Source organism: Hemitrygon akajei, chromosome 11 (genome assembly GCF_048418815.1).
Source record: "Hemitrygon akajei chromosome 11, sHemAka1.3, whole genome shotgun sequence".
Taxonomy (NCBI): Eukaryota; Metazoa; Chordata; class Chondrichthyes; order Myliobatiformes; family Dasyatidae; genus Hemitrygon; species Hemitrygon akajei.
In genome coordinates, this window is record NC_133134.1 from 171,842,795 (window position 1) to 171,864,373 (window position 21,579).

General features: G+C 40.7%; 1 protein-coding gene across 8 annotated transcripts in view; it reads left to right on the forward strand.

The window, feature by feature from the left end:
* ralgapb (Ral GTPase activating protein non-catalytic subunit beta) overlaps positions 1–21,579 on the forward strand; it is a 166,714-nt gene that overhangs the window by 43,797 nt on the left and 101,338 nt on the right. For 5 of the 8 annotated variants that reach the window (XM_073062270.1, XM_073062269.1, XM_073062273.1 and 2 more), the window contains 5 exons: positions 7,754–7,905; positions 12,675–12,891; positions 13,289–13,324; positions 13,806–14,007; positions 20,960–21,127. In XM_073062270.1, coding sequence (XP_072918371.1) covers positions 7,754–7,905; positions 12,675–12,891; positions 13,289–13,324; positions 13,806–14,007; positions 20,960–21,127 — 775 coding nt within the window. The remainder of the gene's footprint in view (positions 1–7,753; positions 7,906–12,674; positions 12,892–13,288; positions 13,325–13,805; positions 14,008–20,959; positions 21,128–21,579) is intronic. The other 3 variants (XM_073062274.1, XM_073062276.1, XM_073062277.1) reach the window with 1 other exon arrangement.

Genomic DNA, 21,579 nt, shown 5'->3' on the forward strand with positions numbered 1-21,579 from the left:
TGGGCAAGTGTATGGTCATGCACTTTAGAAGAAGAAATGAAAGAGTGGTATTTTCTAAATGGAGAGAAAATTCAAAAATCTGAGGTGCAAAGCAAGTTGGGAGTCCTCGTGCAGGATTTCCTGGAGGTTAATTTGCACATTGAGTCTATGGTGAGGAAAGTAAACGCAATGTTAGCATTCATTTCAAGAGGACTAATTATAAAAGCAAGACGTAATGTTGATACTTTATAAAGCACTGATGAGGCCTCACTTGGAGTACTGTGAACAGTTTTGTGCCCCTTAGAAAGGATGTGCTAAAACTGGAGAGTGTTCAAAGGAAGTTCATGAAAATGATTCCAGGATTGAATGGCTTGTCGTATGAAGAGCATTTAATGGTTCTGGACCTGTATCCACTGGAATTCAGAAGAATGAGGGCTGACCTCATTGAAACCTATCAAATGGTGAAAGGAATTGATAGAGTGGATGTGGAGAGGATGTTTCATATGGTGGGAAAGTCTAGGACCAGAGGACACGTCCTCAGAGTAGAGGGGCATCCTTTTAGAAAGGAGATGAGGAAGAATTTCTTTAGCCAGAGAGTGGAGAATCTGTGGAATTTGTTGCTGCATGCGACTGAGGTCTTTACAAATATTTAAGGCAAAGGCTGATAAATTCTTGATTGGTCAAGGCATGAAGGGATATGGGGAAAAGGCAGGAAATTGGGGCTGAGAGGAATAATGGATTAGCCATGATGAAATGGTAGAGCAGACTCGATGGGCCAAATGGCCTAATTTTGCTCCTATATCTTGGTCTTATGGTCCTATTTTTTTTTCTCCCACATTGGCCAGACCTTTGCCACACACCTAATCTATTCACATTTTTTGCAACTTATTTTCTTCTATGTATTTGTGGCATCTGAAAAATTAGTAAACATACCTTCATTCAAATCATTTACATAAATTGTAAATGGTTGCAACACAGCTCCACTCCATTCATTTGAGGAAAAGACCCATTTCTTCAGTTTCCTGTAGCTAGCCAGTCTTCCATCCATGACAATGCGTTTTGAACTTTTATTTTGTACAATAACCTTTTGAGGATTATCCAAAGCCTTGTGAAAACTTCGGTATATTACATCTACTGGTTCCCTCTTACCCACAGCACATTACATGAACACACTTCTAGGCTACAAATGGGGTGAGTGAAGGTAGGTGGGTACAGCGTGTGAAATAGTGATAATGTAAAACCATATCATAACTGGTATGATGGATGTTTTTAAAGCTTGAGATGGGAAGTCGAAATTTGCAGTTCGTGGGCTTCATGTGTTCAGAATTGTAATTTGCTAATAGCAATTACCAGTCTACGTAATCAATCCAGTGCACCTTTATCTCCAACTTTCCAATTGGTCTTCCCTTTTATCTAATATCAGCTAAGGGCTGACAGGATGTATTTGAATAGCTTTCTGGGCAAATCTATAAGAATACTGCATCTTTAAGATGTTTCAACAGAGTTATCAATAGAGGAAATGATTTTTTTTTGTTTTAACCTTTTTTGCTAATTTGATTTTCCTTTTATGTAAATGAATATAAATTACTGTGCTCTGATATTGATTATTCTTATTTCACAGTTCAATAGTTTGCTGACTAAGAACCAGGTAGAAGTTGGTGCCACCTGCAGCATAATTTGAAAGCTAAATCTGAAATCTTTGCCCCCGTTAGAGTTGGTGCAAGTGAAAGAAAGATATTAGAGCTTGCATGTTCTGTCAGTTGGGGGTTTGTTCGTTTCTCTTTCTCTGCTCTCCTAGCCTGTTTTAAGTGTTGATAATTATCATTTGAATGTCATTAAAGATTGGGATGTCATCAAAAATATCTAAACACTCTGCATGCAAGCAATGGATATTGTGAAAAAAGCACTGAGACTAAAGATGCTCAAGATTCAAGGTTGTTTAATGTAATTTCTAGTAAACAAGCATAAAGGAGAATGAAATAATTGTTTAAACACTAAGATAAATAACATAACAATTTAAAAAGTACGCAACAAAAATAAATACATAAGATAGCTTATATGCATTGATTGTATGTCCATAAAGTGACACTAAGCACAGGAGTGTCCAACAGCAAATGATAAAGTAGTGGTGGTTGGGGGTGTGGAGGGATGGGTTAGTGGGTGGAGGTGTTGATCGGCCTTACTACTGCTTGGGGAAAGTAACTGTTTATGAACCTGGTGTTCCTGGCGTGTATGTTACACAGCCTCCTTTCTGATGGGGACAAGGCAAACAGTCCATGAGCAGTGTAGGTGGGATCCTTCATGATGTTACTAGCCCTTTTCTGGCATCTTTTTGTATGTACGTTGTTGATGGCGAGTAGGCTGGTGTCAGTGATGCTTTGAGCAATTTTGACTACCTGTTGTAGAGGTTTCCTGTCCATTGCAGTGCAGTTTCCATACCACACAGTGATGCAGCTTGTTAGGATGCTCTCTGCTGCACTTCTGTAGATGTAGATGTGCAAAGTACAGCTCTCTTCAGCCTCCTCCGAAAGCATTGGTGAGCTTTCCTGATGGTGTGTAATGTTTTGTGGGACCACGAGAAGTTGTGCAAGATGTACACTCCGAGGAGCTTGAAGCTTTTCACTGTTTCCACTGCTGTACCACCAATGTAAATAATGGTGTGAGTGATGCAAGTTCTTCTGAAGTTGATAACCTTTTCCTTTGTTTTGCTGACATGGTGGAAAAGTATATTATTTACTGAAAAGAAAACATTGAAAAAATAGAGGATTAGAGGTTGGGAAAGTGCAAGTATATGGAGGATTCTCTCAAAGAACCAGCTTAGACTTGATGGACCAAAAAGTCTTCTCCACTGTATCTTATGTGGAGTTTTGAGTATAGATTCTTCAAACTTATTTTGTTTGAAGCATGCCCATGAAGAGATGGTTTTATTTTCTCATGATCTTTGCAAATCAGGAGGAGACCACCTCTAAAATAAAATCTTTGTTATTTTTCCATTCTCACCCTTAACAGGATAGATGCATGGACAAAAGCTCCCCCCCCCCCCCCCCACACAGAAATGTCTAGAAAATGGTCTGGAAATAAAAGATCAGCTATTCAGAACAGATGAGAAGAAGTCTCTTCATCAATTGTATGGTTATCTTACCCAAGAGCATTTTGCAGGTTCAATTAGGGAGACAGGGATCAATAAGGTTTTGGAAATCATTGTATATGGGGTTATATGAAGTGTGGTACTCAATATGAATGAAGCACTGCAGGTTCTGCTTGCACAAAATTTAGTAAAGCTGAAGTGTGGAGCTTTTTTTATTGTTTATATGTCGACATATTTTTATATGTGTATATAAAAAACATATGTCTATATGTTATTTATATATTGACATATATATTCTTTATATATAGAGGCAATTATATACAGTCCTCCTAACAGCTGCAGTGATGTGGACTACAAATTACAATAGGAAATAGAAAAGGCTTGCCAGAAGGGCAGTGTTATGATAATTGTGGGGGATTTTAACATGCAAGTGGATTGGGAAAATCAGGTTGGCACTGGATCTCAAGGGAGAGAATTTGTAGAATGTCTACAAGATGGCTTTTTAGAACAGCTTGTTGTTGAGCCCACTAGGGGATTGGCTGTACTGGATTGAGTATTGTGTAATGAACCAGAAGTGATTAGAGAGATTGAGGTGAAGGAATCCTTAGGAGACAGTGATCATAACATGATTGAGTTCATTGTGAAAGTTGAGAAAGAGAAGCCGAAATCCGATGTGTCGGTATTTCAGCGGAGTAAAGGAAATTACGGTGGCATGAGAGAGGAACTGGCCAAAGTTGACTAGAAAGGGTCACTAGCGGGAAGGACGGCAGAGCAGCAGTAGCTGGAGTTTATGCGAGAAGTGAGGAAGGTGCAAGACAGATATATTCCAAAAAAGAATAAATTTTCAAATGGAAAAAGAATGCAGCCGTGGCTGACAAGCGAAGTTAAAGCAAAGGAGAGGGCATACAAGGAAGCAAAAAATAGTGGGAAGAAAGAGGATTGGGAAGTTTTTAAAAGCTTACAAAAGGAAACTGAAAAGGTCATTAAGTGGGAAAAGATGAACTATGAAAGGAAGCTAGCAAATAATATCAAAGAGGATACTAAAAGCTTTTTTAAGTATATAAAGAGTAAAAGACAGGTGAGAGTAAATATAGAACCAATGGAAAATGATGCTGGAGAAATTGTAATGGGAGATAAGGAGATGGCAGAGGAACTGAACGAGTATTTTGCATCAGTCTTCACTGAGGAAGACATCAGCAGTATACTGGACACTCAAGGGTGTCAGGGAAGAGAAGGGTGCGCAGTCACAATTACAACGGAGAAAGTACTCAGGAATCTGAATAGTCTAAGGGTAGATAAATCTCCCAGACCAGATGGAATGCACCCTCGTGTTCTGAAGGAAGTAGCTGTGGAGATTGCGGAGGTATTAGCAATGATCTTTCAAAAGTCAATAGATTCTGGCATGGTTCCGGAGGACTGGAAGATTGTAAATGTCACTCCGCTATTTAAGAAGGGGTAAGGAAGCAAGTAGGAAATTATAGACCTGTTATCTTGACATTGGTGGTTGAGAACTTTTTGGAGTTGATTGTCAAGGATGAGGTTATGTACCTGGAGGCATGTGACAAAATAGACAGAACTCATCATGGTTTCCTTAAAGGAAAATCCTGCCTGACAAGCCTATTGTAATTTTTTTAGGAAATTACAAGTAGGCTAGACAAGGGAGATACAGTGGATGTTGTGTATTTGGATTTACAGAAGGCCTTTGACAAGGTGCCGCACATGAGGCTGCTAAACAAGATAAGAGCCCATGGAATTATGGGAAAGTTACATATGTGGATAGAGCAATGGCTGATTGGCAGGAAACAGAGTGGGAATAAAGGGATCCCATTCTGGTTGGCTGCCGGTTACCAGTGGTGTTCCACAGGGGTTCGTGTTGGGGCCGCTTCTTTTTACATTGTATATCAATGATTTGGATTATGGAATAGATGGCTTTGTGGCTAAGTTTGCTGATTATACAAAGGTGGAGGGGCTGGTAGTGCTGAGGAAACAGTCTGCAGAGAGACTTGGATAGATTGGGAGAATGGGCAAAGAAGTGGCAAATGAAATACAATGTTGGAAAGTGTATGGTCATGCACTTTGGTAGAAGAAATAAACGGGCAGACTATTTTTTAAATGGAGAGAGAATTCAAAGTTCTGTGATGCAACGGGACTTGAGAGTCCTCATGCAGGATACCCTTAAGGTTAACCTCCAGGTTGAGTTGGTGGTGAAGAAGACGAATGCAATGTTGGATTCATTTCTAGAGGAGCAGGGGTGTGATGTTGAGGCTCTATAAGGCACTGGTAAGACCTCACTTGGAATACTGTGTTCTGTTTTGGGTTCCTTATTTAAGAAAGGATGTGCTGACACTGGAGAGGGTTCAGAGAAGATTCACTAGAATGATTCTGGGAATGAGAGAGTTAACAAAGGAGGAATGTTTGACCACTCTTGGTCTGAAATCCTTGGAGTTTAGAAGAATGAGGGGGGACCTCATAGAAACATTTTGAATGTTGAAAGGCATGGACAGAGTGGATGGGGCAAAGTTGTTTCCCATGGTGGGAAAGTCTAGTATGAGAAGGTATAACTTAAGGATTGCAGGGCGCCCATTCAAAACAGAGATGCAAAGAAATTTTTTTAGCCAGGGTGGTGAATCTGTGGAATTTGGGCTACAGTGGAGGTCAAGTCATTGGGTGTATTTAAGGCAGAGATTGATAGGTATCTGAGTAGCCAGGGCATCAAAGATTGTGGTGAGAAGGCGGGGGAGTGGGACTATATGGGCAAGTGTTTCAGCTCATGATAAAATGGTAGAGCGGACTCGATGGGCCGAATGGCTGACTTCTGCTCCTTTGTCTTATGGTCTTTAAATCCTAGCTCATTGTCAGAGATCAAAATTTCATTAACTTCTCTATTTGTATCTTTGGAGCAAGTTAATCTGTGAAAGCTAAGTATCTAGTAAAGTGAAGCAGAGTTAGATTTTTAGAAGTATGCAAAAGGAGAAGATAAATATGGAAAGGGAATATCAACAGGAGGTTATTGGGTCTTTTGGTTGTTTCTGCTATTCAGTTCAATTTGAGTTATTTTGTGTTTTAACTGTCAGCAAATGATGAATTGGTTCACTATGCTTTAACTCCATTTGCCTGGTCCATTCCACAGATGTTTAACCAATATTTTTACATCAGTCTTGGTTTTAAAGTTTTCAGTCATTCTCGAGACTACAGCACCTTGATCAGAATACTTCTCATTTGTACTTGGGTAAATATAATGCAGATCTTTGTAATATTTTCTCAGTTTAACCCAATTTGTCCTGATAGATAGATAGATAGATAGATAGATACTTTATTCATCCCCATGGGGAAATTCAACATTTTTTCCATGATTCTGTGCTGAAATGTATCCTCAACCTAAGGAGTTTTGGATCTCTCTGGATAGATCAGTTAAAAATCCTTCTCTATAATTTTAAGTTCTTACAGCCATACAGCACAGAAATAGATCCTTTGGCCTGTGCCAACTATCAATTATCCATCTATAATAATCTTTTTGCCAACATTTGGTCCATAGCCTTCCACACATTGGCAATTCAAGTGCTTGTGTAGAAGTTTTAAGAGAAGCTAATTTATAACACTGTTGCAAGTTACATCCTCGAGGACTAGGAGGCATAACAATAGTACTAAAACATAGCGGAAATGTATATGAATGATTACTATTCACATCAGGAATCTAATATTTTGTTTCACATAAGCCATTTCTATTCTGTCTCTAAGTTTGAATTTTCTTTGTCTCAGTGGATTTCATAATATTCAGCTCAAACAAGACATTGAGAGCAGTTTGAAGGATGAACTAGAAAGAATGAAGAAATACTTTGTGTTTTCCTAGAGCTATGAAAAGAATTAAACTGGCAGCTACACACACAAAATGCTGGTGGAACACAGCAGGCCAGGCAGCATCTATAGGGAGAAGTGCTGTCGGCGTTTCGGGCCGAGACCTTTCATCAGGACTGGCAGCTGTGTGTTTGGTTTAAAAACTAATGTAGTCAAGAAGCTACGAATACATATGAACTTCAGTAAGTTCCTATAAAGGAACCATTGATCCCAGCGGTTTATGAGCTCTGTGAGAAAGCTTCCAGCTTCCTAATTATTGCTTATTTATGGAACTTCTGCTGTGGAACAAACCATTCTCACTCACAGTACACTAATACAATAGTACCTCTCAGATCCTCTCTGGAGAGACCTAAAGCTAACTTGACTGGGGCTTACTCTGAACATAGCTCTGCGTAGACCCGAGTATTGTGGAGATACGTGCAGGTGCCCTTGAGCCTCAGTGCAAAAGGGTTACGGTAATTTGGAAAATGAAATGCTTTTCTCCCAAGCAGGCTAGAATTAACTCTGTCTTGGAACTCATATAACCTGTCAGCAAACGATGAATTGCTTCCCTGACCAGATCTTCATGATGTTAGAGTTGCTTAATTGAGATTTATGCCTCTGTACAGTACCTAGGTACATGCTTTCAACAGAAACATTGTTAACAAAAAGTTGTCTCATGCTGCATGGGTGAAGCCAGCCATTTTAGTCAGCTGTTACTGTTGACTGTTCTCTATAAGCTGTCCTGCACTAAACATTTCCTTTCCAAATTTGTACTAAACTGGTGGGGCAGCTTGAATTGAATCTGGAAGTTAATGGCCGTGTTTTATACATCTGTGTTTCCTTTTGCAGGTATTTCTCGGCCCCGTTCTGACAGTGCTCCTCCAACTCCAGTGAATAGGCTAAGCATGCCACAGGCAAGCAATACGATGAACACAACTCCCCCTCACAGCAGGAGGATGCGGTCCGTTACTGTTACCAAGGCAACTGTTAAAACAAGCTCAGTAAGCTGCTGCTACCTTACTTTCTTTCTGTCCATTGTCCTATCCCTTTGCCCCCTTGTCCCTCACCAGCACCTGAACCTGCTGGAATTATCGAAAATTTTCATCTGGACAGTCACTCCCTCCTATCCACCCCACAATCTCTTTGACCCCTACCATCAGACAGGAGGTACCGTAGCATAAGGACAGGGACTGTTAGGATAGGAAACAGTTTCTTCCCCCAGGCTGTGAAGCTATTGAATTCCCTGCCACCACCCAGGTCTCATCACATATGAAGTGCCAATGGCATTATACTGATTACTTTTTAACTTGTCTGTAAATGCATCTTATGTTAAATGTGTATGGGTATAAATGTGCATGGTTAGAAACATAGAAAACCTACAGCACAATACAGGCCTTTCGGCCCACAATGCTGTACCGAACATGTACGTACTTTAGAAATTACCTAGGGTTACCCATAGTCCTCTATTTTTCTAAGCTCCATGTACCTATCCAGGAGTCTCTTAAAAGACCCTATCGTATCCGTCTGCACTACCATTGCCAGCAGCCCATTCCACACACTCACCACTCTCTGTGTAAAAAAAAACTTACCCCGACATCTCCTCTGTACCTACTTCCAAGCACCTTAAAACTGTTGAATAACAATAAACTTGAACTTGATCTGCACCACTCTAGAATATCATCATTGAATGGTGCAAAGTTTGTTATGGGGAGGCGCATTAGCATACCGGCTTTCGCAATTGCTTTACAGTACTAGCAATCACCATTCAGGGTTCCATCCCTGCTGATGTTTGTATGTCTTCCCCATGACTGCATGGGTTTCCTCCGTGTCTTCCAGTTCTTCCCACATTCCAAAGATGTATAGGTAAAGGTTAGTAAATTGTGGGCATGTGTGGTGGCCAGAAGCACGGAGAGACTTGCGGGTTGCACCCTCAGACTGTGTTGGTCATTGACACAAACACATTTCACTGAATATTTTGATAACTCGGTGTACTTTTACAATAAAGCTAATCTTTCTTTTATCTTTCATTTTCCATTGATGAGCATAAAAATTGCTCTTATCTCTACCTTGCAGTCTTCCCCCTTGTCCTCCCATAAGCTAGGTTTAAGGATTCTAATCCTTAAACTGATGTCTGTAAAGCTCCAAAATTAGCTTCAAAAACATTTGGTACATAATACCAAAGTGGGAGTTCTCAAAGAGATAACCTATGTAAATTATTCCAACCCCTGTTTAGGATTAATGAGTTGTGGACATGCTGTGTTGGCACCAGAAATGTGGTGACGGCTATGGGCTGTCCCCAGCACATCCCCGCTGATTTGATTTGACGCAAACAACTCATTTCCCTGCATGTTTCCATGTCTAGTATATGTAACAAATCAAGTTAATTTTTAATGAAAGGATATATTGACAATTTTCCAGATTCTTGCAAACCATAGTGTCCTTACTTATGACAATGCACTGGCCTGTAACTCACGAGCCGAGAAGCTTTCCCAGGTGTCCTGGCTGCACATCAAAACAAGCAAACTCCTTGCATCGTGTGAAGTTTCACAACATTGTCAAAGAGTCAGTAGAAGATACAGTTCAGGGAGGGGTATGTGGATAATCTGGACAGGTCTGTATGTTGCTGTGGGATGCACAGGGTTGATAAATCTAGAAAAGACAACCTGAGTTTGTCCAACCTTTTCTAATAGCTCATACCTTCCAATCAAGGCAATATTGTGCTAAACATCTTTTGCAGCCTCTCCGTAGTCTTCACAACCTTCCTATAATAAAGTAATCAGATTTAATCCAATATTCCAGATGGAGCCTAATCAGAATTTTATAAAGTTGCAAAACTACTTCCTGACTTCTGAACTCAAAGTGTTACTGGCCCAGTTTATTTTGCCTTCCCCTTTGCAATCTCTATTTGCAACATGTCCCACTCTATCATCTTTCAATTTTCCAGTTAACAACTCTCTCCCCCTCCCCATAGCAACCTTTTGTCCTATTCGCACCTTACCCCATTGCAACTTAAAACCCCACCCTTCCCACTTCTAGCAAAGAATCTTCGGCCTGAGACATTCATCTGTTTCTCTTTCTCCTGTCTTTGTTAAGGAGATGTAAGGGATGATGGGAGGTGGAGGGGAGAGAGTTCATTGGATCATGTTTTGTTTAAACTGAGTATTTTACACTGAAGATTCAGCAGCATAGGAAAATAAAATTGGGAAGGTAAATATTGGGGAATGTAAAAATCCATATTTATCAACGGATACAACAATCTGAGCATAGGAATTATCTGAGCTGCCAAAGAAGGAATAAACCACATGCCTTCTTAACTTCAAGCTGAGACATTCTTGGAAACATTCCTGTATTCCACGGTGGGTGCAGATTTGCTTTTATCTTTCATTCGCATTTCCACTCCAGGCACATTTATTAGTTACCTCCTTTGCCTAATATAGTGACCACTGAGTTCATGTTTATGGTAAACACACACAAAATACTGGAGGAACTCAGCAGGACAGGCAGCATCTATGGAAAAACGTACAGTCAGTGTTTCTGGACAAAACCCTTTGGCAGGACTGGAGAAAAAAGCTGAGGAGCAGATTTCAAAGGTGGGGGGGAGGGAAGAGAGAAACGCCAGACCTTAGGTGAAATCTGGAGAGGGAAGGTTGAAGCAAAGAGCTAGGAAGTTGATTGGTGAAAGAGATGGAAGGCCATGGAAGAAAGAAAAGAGGGAGATCGGGAAGAGCACCAGAGGGAGGCGATGGACGGGCAAGGAGATAACATGAGAGAGGGACATGGGGATGTGAAATGGTGAAGGGGGGTGGTTACTGGAAGTTTGAGAAATCGATGTTCATGCCATCAGGTTGGAGGCCACACAAATAGAATATAAGGTGTTGTTCCTCCAACCTAAATGTGGCTTTGTCCTGACAGTGAAGGAGGCCATGGATGGACATATTGGAATGGGAAGTGGAATTAAAATGATAGATGTAGTGTATATGGATTTCAGCAAAGCATTTGATAAGGTACCCCATGCAAGGCTTATTGAGAAAGTAAGGGGGCATGGGATCCAAGGGGACATTGCTTTGTGGATCCAGAACTGGCTTACCCACAGAAGGTGAAGAGTGGTTGTAGATGGGTCATATTCTGTATGGAGGTAGGTGACCAGTGGTGTGCTTCAGGGATCTGTTCTGGGACCCCTACTCTTCGTGATTTTTATAAATGACCTGGATGAGGAAGTGGAGGGATGGGTTAGTAAATTTGCTGATGACACGAAGGTTGGGTGTGTTGCGGATAGTGTGGAGGGCTGTCAGAGGTTACAGCAGGACATTGATAGGATGCAAAACTCGGCTGAGAAGTGGCAGATGGAGTTCAACCCAGATAAGTGTGAAGTGGTTCTATTTGGTAAGTCAAATATGATGGCAGAATATAGTATTAATGGTAAGACTCTTGGCAGTGTGGAGGATCAGAGGGATCTTGGGGTCAGAGTCTATAGGACACTCAAAGCTGCTGCGCAGGTTTACTCTGTGGTTAAGGAGGCATATGGTGCATTGGCCTTCAATCGTGGGGCTGAGTTTAAGAGCCCAGAGGTAATGTTGCATCTATATAGGACCCTGGTCAGACCCCACTTGCAGTACTATGCTCAGTTCTGGTCACCTCACTACAGGAAGGATGTGGTAACCATAGAAAGAGTGCGGAGGAGATTTACAAGGATGTTGCCTGGATTGGGGAGCATGCCTTATGAGAATAGGTTGAGTGAACTCGGCCTTTTCTCCTTGAAGTGATGGAGGGTGAGAGATGACCTGATAAAGGTGTACAAGATAATTAGAGGCATTGATCATGTGGATAGTCAGGGGCTTTTTTCCAGGGCTGAAATTGCTAACATGAGAGGGCACGGTTTTAAAGTGCTTAGAAGTAGGTACAGAGGAGATGCCAGGGGCAAGTTTTTTATGCAGAGAGTGGTGAGTGCGTGGAATGGGCTGCCAGCGACGGTGGTGGAGTCAGAAACAATAGTGTCTGTTGAGATTCCTGGATAGGTACATGGAGCTTAGAAAGATAGAGGGTTATGGGTAACCCTAGGTAATTTCTAAAGTAAGGATGTATTCGGCACACCTTTGTGGGCCGAAGGGCCTGTATTGTGCTGTAGTTTTTCTATGTTTCTGTGGGTGGCTACTGGGAGATTCCTTTTGTTCGGATCTACTGCACACCGTTGTTGTAACACGTGGTTATTTGAGTTACTGTTGCCTTCCCGTCAGCTTGAAGCAGTCGGGCCATTCTCCTCTGATCTCTCTCATTAACAAGGCATTTTCACCCACAGAACTGCTGCTCACTGGATATTTCTGTTTTTCACACCATTCTCTGTAAACTCCAGAGACTGTTATGTATGAAAATCCCAGGAGGTCAGCAGTTTCTGAGATACTCAAACCAACAATCATTCCACAGTTAGTCACTTAGATCATATTTCTTCCCCATTATGATGTTTGGTCTGAACAACTGAACCTCTTGACCATGTCAAGAGGTTCAGTTTTTATTCGTTAAGATGCTGCCACGTGATTGGCTGATTAGATATCTGCATTAACGAGCAGGTGCACGGGTGTACCTAATCTAGTGGCCACGGAATGTATGTGTAAGTTTTCCCATGTGTTTGTGTGAACTTTACACACTTTTTGTTTTTGTGTGCATTGTGTCTACACGTTCAAACTCTGGCTTTCGATCCTATTTGAAAACATTGTAATTGTATCAACTCCTAATGTTATGTGCATATTTGTTTTGAATCTTTTCATCTTGCTAGGGAAGTACTGCACATCCTCCCAAAATAACACATCAGACCTCCAGCACTTCTCCATTGTCTAGCCCGAACCAAACGAGCTCGGAGCCAAGACCTCTACCTGCTCCAACTCGCCCTAAGGTCAACAGTGTATTGAATCTCTTTGGTCAGTGGTTGTTCGATGCAGGCCTGGTTCACTGCAGACTGCACAGTGGCATAAACAGGGATGGCACTATGACAGGTAAAGTGACAAAAAACTTGTAGTTTGTTTCTGCTTTCTATTGTAAAATAAAATGTAGTTTAAATATCATCGACAGTCTGTGTACTCTTAATTTAGTTTGCAGTCCAGATTTATTAAACCCTAATCTAATTTAACATCAGTGTTTCCCTAATTTTTGTTTATTTCTTTTTTGCATATTTTGCATGCTAATTGTCAAATTCATGGCTTTTACCTGGTTGCCAGTCTTGTATGTAGTGCCCAGTCTACCTCTCAAAACCCTTAAATTTTTAAGTTTTAAAACAAAAACAGATGAAAGCTGCTTATGACTAAAGCTTTAAAAAAAACTAATCATCTTAACGATATTATAACTACTGCTGTCCTTTGATTTGTTTCCATTTTTATTTCTATTATCTTGCAGCATCTTTTATCCAAATTCTTCTTTCTTATAAATCTTGTAAGTAGGAAAAGTAGATTCTATTTTAATTGCAGTCAGCTGTTTTATGATTTTTGCCATAAGCCATTCCTTTTCCTTCTAATTGCTCCAGCTGTTTTTTCTCTAACATCTGCCTCCTGTCCTTGTTGCACTTTCTGGGGCGATTAACTTCATTCTGTGTGTTTCTCTTGAATGGGGGAGGAGCGTTGCCAAGCCTTGTAATCTGCTCTTCCGCAGGTGCTTGTTTTTATCCCATCATGCTCATCTTCTGCTATTTTGTATCACGTCATAAACCTGAGACTGTGCACTAACCATTTTGAATATTTTCTATAATTCTTTGGTTTCTTCCATTAAGTTCTGGTTTTGTAAAGTACTTGTTCTGCTTTTTGTTTTATATGTCTGTCTGCAAAATGCATGACTTGATTCGGTTTGGCAATGTGTTGGTAAAATAGTTGCTTCTCACCAGCGGCTTGAGATTCCTTTAACCTCTTCCTCACCACAGGTATTACAACTCCAGCAGGACTGGATGTCCGACGGAAGCCCTCCCAGATATCCACTGAAAACATGGTTGCCAACCCGCTCTTCGATGCAAACGAATTTCCAGATAACTACGAAGCAGGAAGGGCGGAGGCCTGTGGGACACTCTGCCGAATTTTCTGCAGTAAGAAAACAGGCGAAGAGATCCTTCCAGTGTACCTCTCCAGGTGATCTTTCTTTTTCCTGTCAGGCTCAGTGCTGTAGCCACAAGAAGCTGTCGTAATTTAGTTGTAATTGTTTTATCTGTGATTACTGTTTAGGTGAGCTGTTGGCAGTTTTGTTTTAAATGGTCAATGGAAATTAAAGTGTAATCAAAGCTCATAAAACCATACAACTTGGATGTAGAATTAGGCCATTTGGCCCATTGTGTCTGTTCTGCCATTCAATCATGGCTGATTTGATATCCCTCTCAATCCAGCTGGTAAGAAACTGATGGGATCACATTACACTTCAAATGAATTTTACATTTCTTTGTCTTCCTTAGCATTGTGAAATGGGTATTTATTCTGATCCAGTAGTTCCTGCTGATGTGCACCAGTTCTCTTCAATCTCCATGCAAAGTGCAAGCATGAAAGCCATGTTATACAAAACACTTCCAAGTTATTTCTCATGGTAGAATGCCAACCCAGTTCAAAGACATTTTCGGAAGTTTTGAATTCTTTCAACATTAGGGCAGAGTGAAGAATCCTTCCTCCGTGTGGAATAGTGACCATGATTTTATACGAGCTGTAGTTTAATAAGGTCCAAGCAGTTCATGGTGATAACTGGTTAGCAAAATGGAGCAAGTTAGCTTTTAGGCTTGGAATGTCATTGAAAAGAGTAAGGCTTATCTCCACCTGCCTGCCTTGGCTCTGTCATGACCTCAAGCCAGTTATAATAGAGCAACATACAATCAATTATTTTAGCCTGACAGGAACTAAACCGTTGAAGGCTTAAATTTTATTTTTATTTTACGGAATGAGAATATAATAAAGTAGAATCTGCAAGAAAGTATTGCCATATGACCCAGTTGATCGAATGAGCAGAATCACCAATGATCCTACAGGCCTTTTTTACACACATGTCCTTGTAAATGTCCTGAATCATGACAAGTTCACAACTTCAAATGTGCTGGGCTGTCTCCACCACTGTCTCCCTCCCTTATATGAATTAAGAAGGTTAAGGTCACATTTACAAATCCATAGACCTCCCTCATTCACATCTGTGCATTAGCCTGTATTTAACGTAAGTAAACTTGATTGAAGATGTGCATGGGAGCCCCTGAAGGAGCACAAGCTATACTGGCAATCCAAAGGTATAAATGGCTATACTGACATGTAGTGAAAAACTCGTTGGTGATTGGCTCAGTGTGGGTTTGAGAACATTGGCAAAACAAAGTTAGAGCGTACTTCTGCTCTTTAAGCTGAAGGAAGCAATTTGTAAGCAACTGTGTGGACAAGTTGTTTGTCCATCCTGGTCAAGACTGCCACAGTGAGGATTTCTGTTATTTTTATCCCTATTTATTGGTTGGACCACACAAATAAACATTGTGTACTTTGGACAGAAACCAGGAATTCTTTATTAGCACAGTGTAAAGCAAATTCCCAACAATCCTTAAATTCTGCGCTTAACACTATGACTACGGATTAAGGGCAGGGATTTCCTGATCAATTTCAGCTCTGCACAGTTTTGGGTCACAGACTTATTAAGCTGAAAGGCTGCATTATTTCTTGATTGGTGAGCTTGAGTTTCTAGGAGGAAAGACCAGATTTATTTATTTAGTGATGGAATGTGGAGTCGGCCCTTTGAGCCACACCACTCTAGCAAGTCCCACAACCCCAATTAACTGTAATCTAATCAAAGATTCAATGGTTAATCCTGCTGAAGGGTCTTGGTCCAAAATGTCGACTGTACCATTTTACATGGATGCTACCTGGCCTGCTGAATTCCTCCAGCATTTTGTGTGCATTGCTTGGATTTCCAGCATCTGAAGATTTTCTCTTGTTTGTCAAAGGTTCATTTACTATCAAAGTATACAAATCTGAAATTCTTCAATTCTTTGGGTAGCCATGAAACCAAAAAAGAAAAGAAAAGCAGCTCGATCATTAACCCCCAAATCCCAGCTCCCTGAAAAAAAACAAACACAACAGAAACAGATCCTAATCACAGGACAATGTACAATGACCAATTAACCTAGCCAGTACATCTTGGAACATTCCACAGGGAGATCGTACAGAGACTTCTGACAGAACACTGCTGGAATTGTGCTCCAAACTCCAGAATATCCTAAACTGTAATAGCAGCTTTATAACTGCTCCACTACTATGGCAGATGATTAATTTGGAAGATGATCTGTTGACAGTCTCTGGGAAGAGAGAAAATATCTGTGGCACAGCACATATCATAAAGGAAGCTATAGAATTAGAATACTGCAGCACAGTACAGCCCTTCAGCACACGATATTGTGCATACCTTTGAACCTACTCTAAGATCGATCTAACCCTTCCCTTCTACATAGCCCTCTTTTTTTCTTTCACCTCTGTGCCTATGTAAAAGTTTCTTAAATGTTCCTAATGTATCTGCCTCTACCACCATCCCTGATGGGGCATTTCACACACCCACCACTCTTTGCAAAAATCTTACCTATGAATTTTAAAAACCTGGATCACGACTGTCTTTGATTTATTTTTGTCCAATGAAAACAATCTAATTTCTTTGCCTTAACTTCCAGAATCATCCTGTTGCTATTCTTTTCAGTTATTTTTAAAGGTGCAATATTAAAACTTCAGTTTCACCAGTGAGCATGATTAGAATTTGTTTAAAATCACTCCAGTGAACATGAAGCTTTGGAATATATTGTTAAGTGTTCCGGGAGGTAGATAATGAAATCCAAGTCCAACCTTGTAGAATTTGCAGCTTAGATAATAGCTAAATGAGGTGTCTGAGTGATCGGAGGATCAGGTAGACCCAGCCAAATATTTAAATTGTCCTATCTTCTTCTATACATGCAAAATGGAGAGTACTCTAACTAGCTGCATCACATCCTGGTAGGGAAGCACCAATACCCAAGAATGAAAAGTCTACAGAAAGTGGTGAATACAGCCTAGTCCATCAAGGGCAAAGCCCACTCCACCATTAAACACATTTACATGGCACACAACCACAAGAAAGTACCATCCACCCTCAAGGTTCAGAGGTTCATTTATTATCAAAGTATGTATGCAGTACACAACTCTTCTCCAGCTAGCCGCAAAACAGAAAGGAAACTATGCAAGTCATTCAAAGAAATTCATCAACCACCGCCCCCCACACAAGAAAAAAACAAATCTTGCAAATGGCAACACAATCATCAGCCCCTCCACGCAAAAGAATTTGCGCAAGAACATTAAAGCCCCTCCACCCAGCAGAGAAACAAATCATGCAAATGGCAAGAACATCAAATCCCAAACCCCAACAACCCCCCCCCCCACACCATCCAGCCAAGCTCTCTTCCCACTGTTGCCATTGGGCAGGAGATACACTCCCTCTAATTTTTTTTACAGCTATGTGGGCTAACCACGGCAATGAACAGGAAATTTTTACACTGCCTGAAAACTACACAGCACTTCAAATGGTTTTTTTATAAGATGCATGGTATGAGTATTTAGAAAGATTGAAATGTAGCTGACAATATAACACTCACATTGAAGCTCTAAAATGTTTCAAAGTAGAGGTTATGGTATGTTTATTATTATATTGACATAATATAAAAGAAAATTCCAGCTGCGTGACAATAAAGGCTATATGTGGGGAGCACTTCAGTTACTACACTGCACAGCTGCATACCTGCCAGCTTAAAGGGAATAATGAGCCTTAGGTCCCACATCACCATTTCTGCATGGAGGTCAGTGACCAGTGTTGTTCTACAGGGATCTGTTCTGTGACCCCTCCTTTTTGTGATTTTTTTATAAATGACTTGGATTAGGATATAGAAGGGTGGGTTAGCAAGTTTGCTGATAACACAAGGGTTGGGGGAGTTGCGTATAGTCTGGAGGGTTGTCAGAGGTTATGGCGGGTCATTGATAGGATGCAAAACTGAGCTAAGGAGTGGCAGATGGACTTCAACCTAGATAAGTGTGAAGTAGTTCAATCTGGTAAATCCAATTTGAAGACAGAATGCACCGTAATTTCTGGTGTATAATCCGAGAATTTGGCCCTAAATTTTGGTCCTAAAATTAGGGGGTTGGTTTATACAGAGGGTGCCAACTTTAAAAAAACTAATACACAGAAGACTGGTCTTATTTATTGGCTGTTTTTGAGTCAAATTCGTTCCACTGTCAACGCATGAATTCTTTGAATGATTTAAGCTCAGATCTAGTGTCTGGAGCACGGACATCAAACCACCAGGGATGACTGCAGTGTCTGTATTTTCAGCTTTCAGTGCTGCTTTTGTCTCACCTGACAAGTGCGCTTTGAACATGTCCCAGACAAGTAGCGACTTTTCCTTCCTGAAATCTTCGGGACGTTGACGCCACACCTCTTTAACCCACTTCAAGCAACCTGCTTCGTCCATCCAGCCACGTTCTTGAATGTAAACAACACCATCCCACGAGATTTTTCTGAACAATCTTTGTTTTTTGTCTCAACACAAGATCGCATCTGTTCATAAACTGGGTGCACCAGCTTCGAGTAGCTTTGAAATTTTCGCTGACCTCACGATGTTGTTTGTCCCATTTCAACGCTTGAACTTAAATCATTTCTTTGGTAACAATGTATCCAGACGATCGCTGGTGATTCACTTTTTTTTCCAGTTCTGGCCACTGGCATGTTTTCCTGTGGTTTGCACATTTCGTCTTTGACATTTCTCTCAGCATGTCCTCTGCCTTTCTCCACTCTCTCTCACTCTCTCTCGTTTACACTGAACTTCTTAGCAGCTGCAGAATTATTCGTTCCTTTAGTAAAATCAACAACCTTCAGCTTGAAACCAGCATCTTTTATTTATCAGCACCCTGATTTATTTATTAAGAATTCGCTTATAACGCTCTACAATGTGTAGGCCTGTTTTCTTAGCAGGTACTAGTTCACAAAATTTCCAGGTTCCGGATCCAGCAAGGCTGAGTACCGGCATGTGAGATCTTGTGATCTTTTCTGGTTAAATCAAAAACCTCTACAAAAGGGGTCGACTTATACAAAGGTAACATGGAAAAGTCACTTTTCTAGCCTTGAGAATGGGGATTGGCTTGTACTCCGGGTCGGCTTGTACACCAGAATTTACGATAATATAAATGGGTAAGACTCTTGGCAATCTGTAGGATCTGAGAGACCTTGGGATCCGTGTCGATAGGAGACTCAAAGCTGCTGCGGAGGTTGACAGTGTTGTTAAGAAGGCATATGGTGTGTTGGCCTTCATCAACCATGGGATTGAGCTCAAGAGACGAGAGGTAATGTTACAGCTATATAGACCCCACTTGGAGTTCTTTTTTGTTCTGTTCACCTCACTACAGGAAGGATGTGGATACTATAGAGAGAGTGCAGGGGAGATTTGTAAGGATGTTGCCTGGATTGGAGAGAGTGCCTTATGAGTATAGGTTGAGTGAACTTGGCCTTTTCTCTTTGGAGCGACGGAGGATAAAAGGTGAACTGATAGAGATGTATAAGATGATGACGGGTATTCATTGTGTGGATAGCCAGAGGCTTTTTCACAGGGTTGAAATGACTAACACGAGGGTGCATAGTTTTAAGGTACGTGGAAATGGGTACTGAGGGGATGTCAGGGGTAGTTTTTCACACAGAGAGTGGTGGGTGTGTGGAATGCACTGCCGGCGGCGGTGGTGGAAGCAGATACAATAGAGTATTTTGAGAGCATCTTAGATAGGTACATGGAGCTTAGAAAAATAAAGGGCTATTCTAGGGAAATTCTAGGCAGTTTCTAGAGTAGGTTACATGGTCGGCACAGCATTGTGGGCCGAAGGGCCTGTACTGTGCTGTAGATTTCTATGTTCTATGTATCACTGGGTTCAGGAAAAGGTTACATCCTACAACTATTACGCTCCTGAACCAGCATGGATAACTTCACTCAACTCAACCCTGAACTGATTGCCCAATCTACAGACTGACTTTCAAGGACTCTACAACTCGTGTTCTCAGTAATTTATTTTTAATTTTATTTATTTATTAAGATACAGTGAAGCTCTTCGAGCCATGCCGCCCAGTATCTCCTGAATTTAACCCTAGCCTAATCATAGAACAATTTACAATGGCCAATTAATATGCTACTGGTTCTTCTTTGGACTGTGGGAGGAAACTGGAGCATGCAGAGGAGACCATGTGGTCACATGGAGCACTCATGAACTCCTTGCTGCACAATTTGTCTTCTCTTGCACATTGGTTGTTAGTCAGTTTTTATTTATGTGTAGTTTTTTTCATAAATTCTAGTTTTTTTAATTTTCCTGTGAATGCCTGCAAGAAAATGAATCTCAAGGTAATATATGGCGACATACACTTCATTAGGTACAGCTGAACACCTCATTAATGCAGATATCTAATCAGCCAATCACGTGGCAGCAACTCACTACATAAAAGCAACCAGACGTGGTCAAGAGGTTCAGTAGTTGCTCAAACCAAACATAAGAATGGGAAAGAAATGTGATCTGAGTGCTTTGACTGTAGAATTAATACTGGTGACTGACAGGGTGGTTGGAGTGTCTCAGAAACTGCTGATCTGGGATTTTCACACATAGCACTCTCTAGAGTTTACGGAATGGTGTGAAAAATAAAACAGAATCCAGTGACTGGCGGTTCTGTGGGTGAAAACACCTTGTTAATGAGAGAGGTCAGACTGGTTCAAGCTGATACTAACTCAAATAACCATGTGTTACAATAGTGGTGTGCAGAAGAGCATATCCGAACACACAACACGTCAAACCTTGAAGTGGATGGGCTACAGAAACAGAAGACCATGAACGTACACTCACTGGCCACCATATTAGGTACAGGAGGTATATAATAAAGTGGCCACTGAGTATGTATACTAAATAATTAAAACTTTGTAGGTTTAAAATTAAAATATGGCAATTAACTGGATTGAATTTGAATAAATTAGTGTCTCAGGTTTGTTATGAAATACCATGATGGTGTATGGTGCTGATTTTCTCTCTACAGATTCTACATGGTGCTGATCCAGGGTCTTCAGATCAATGATTTCATCTGTCGCCCTGTTCTGGCCAGCATCATCTTGAACTCTCCTGCATTATTTTGCTCTGACCTGAAAGGCATCGATGTTTTAGTTCCTTACTTCATTTCAGCTCTGGAAACGATCTTGCCTGACCGGTGAGTTATTGTCCACCTCTGTTTAATTTGATTTTTATTGATTCCAAAGGCACAGGTTATCTTGTGGGACCTTGACCAACCAGTGGGAAACATTTGATCATGAGTGCCATTCAGGATTCACAATTGTTTAATATCATTTCCAGTACACAAAATAATTGTTACTTCAGATTTGATGCAACACAATAAATATAGATGCATAAGATAGCTTATATACATATATGTATCAATCAATCCATTTTTATGTCTGCATGTGTACCTCGTTCAAAAGACATTTGCCGAATAAGAAGCAAGTATCCAGAAGTTCACTTAACCAGTTGTCTGTGCTGCCCAACCCATTTCCAATGCTGAGTCCATAGCCAGACAGGTCAAGAGAATAACACAGAAATTAGGGACAAATAATTAATATTTCACATTTCTTTAATTTTAAAAATGTCTAATAGAACATTGAACGT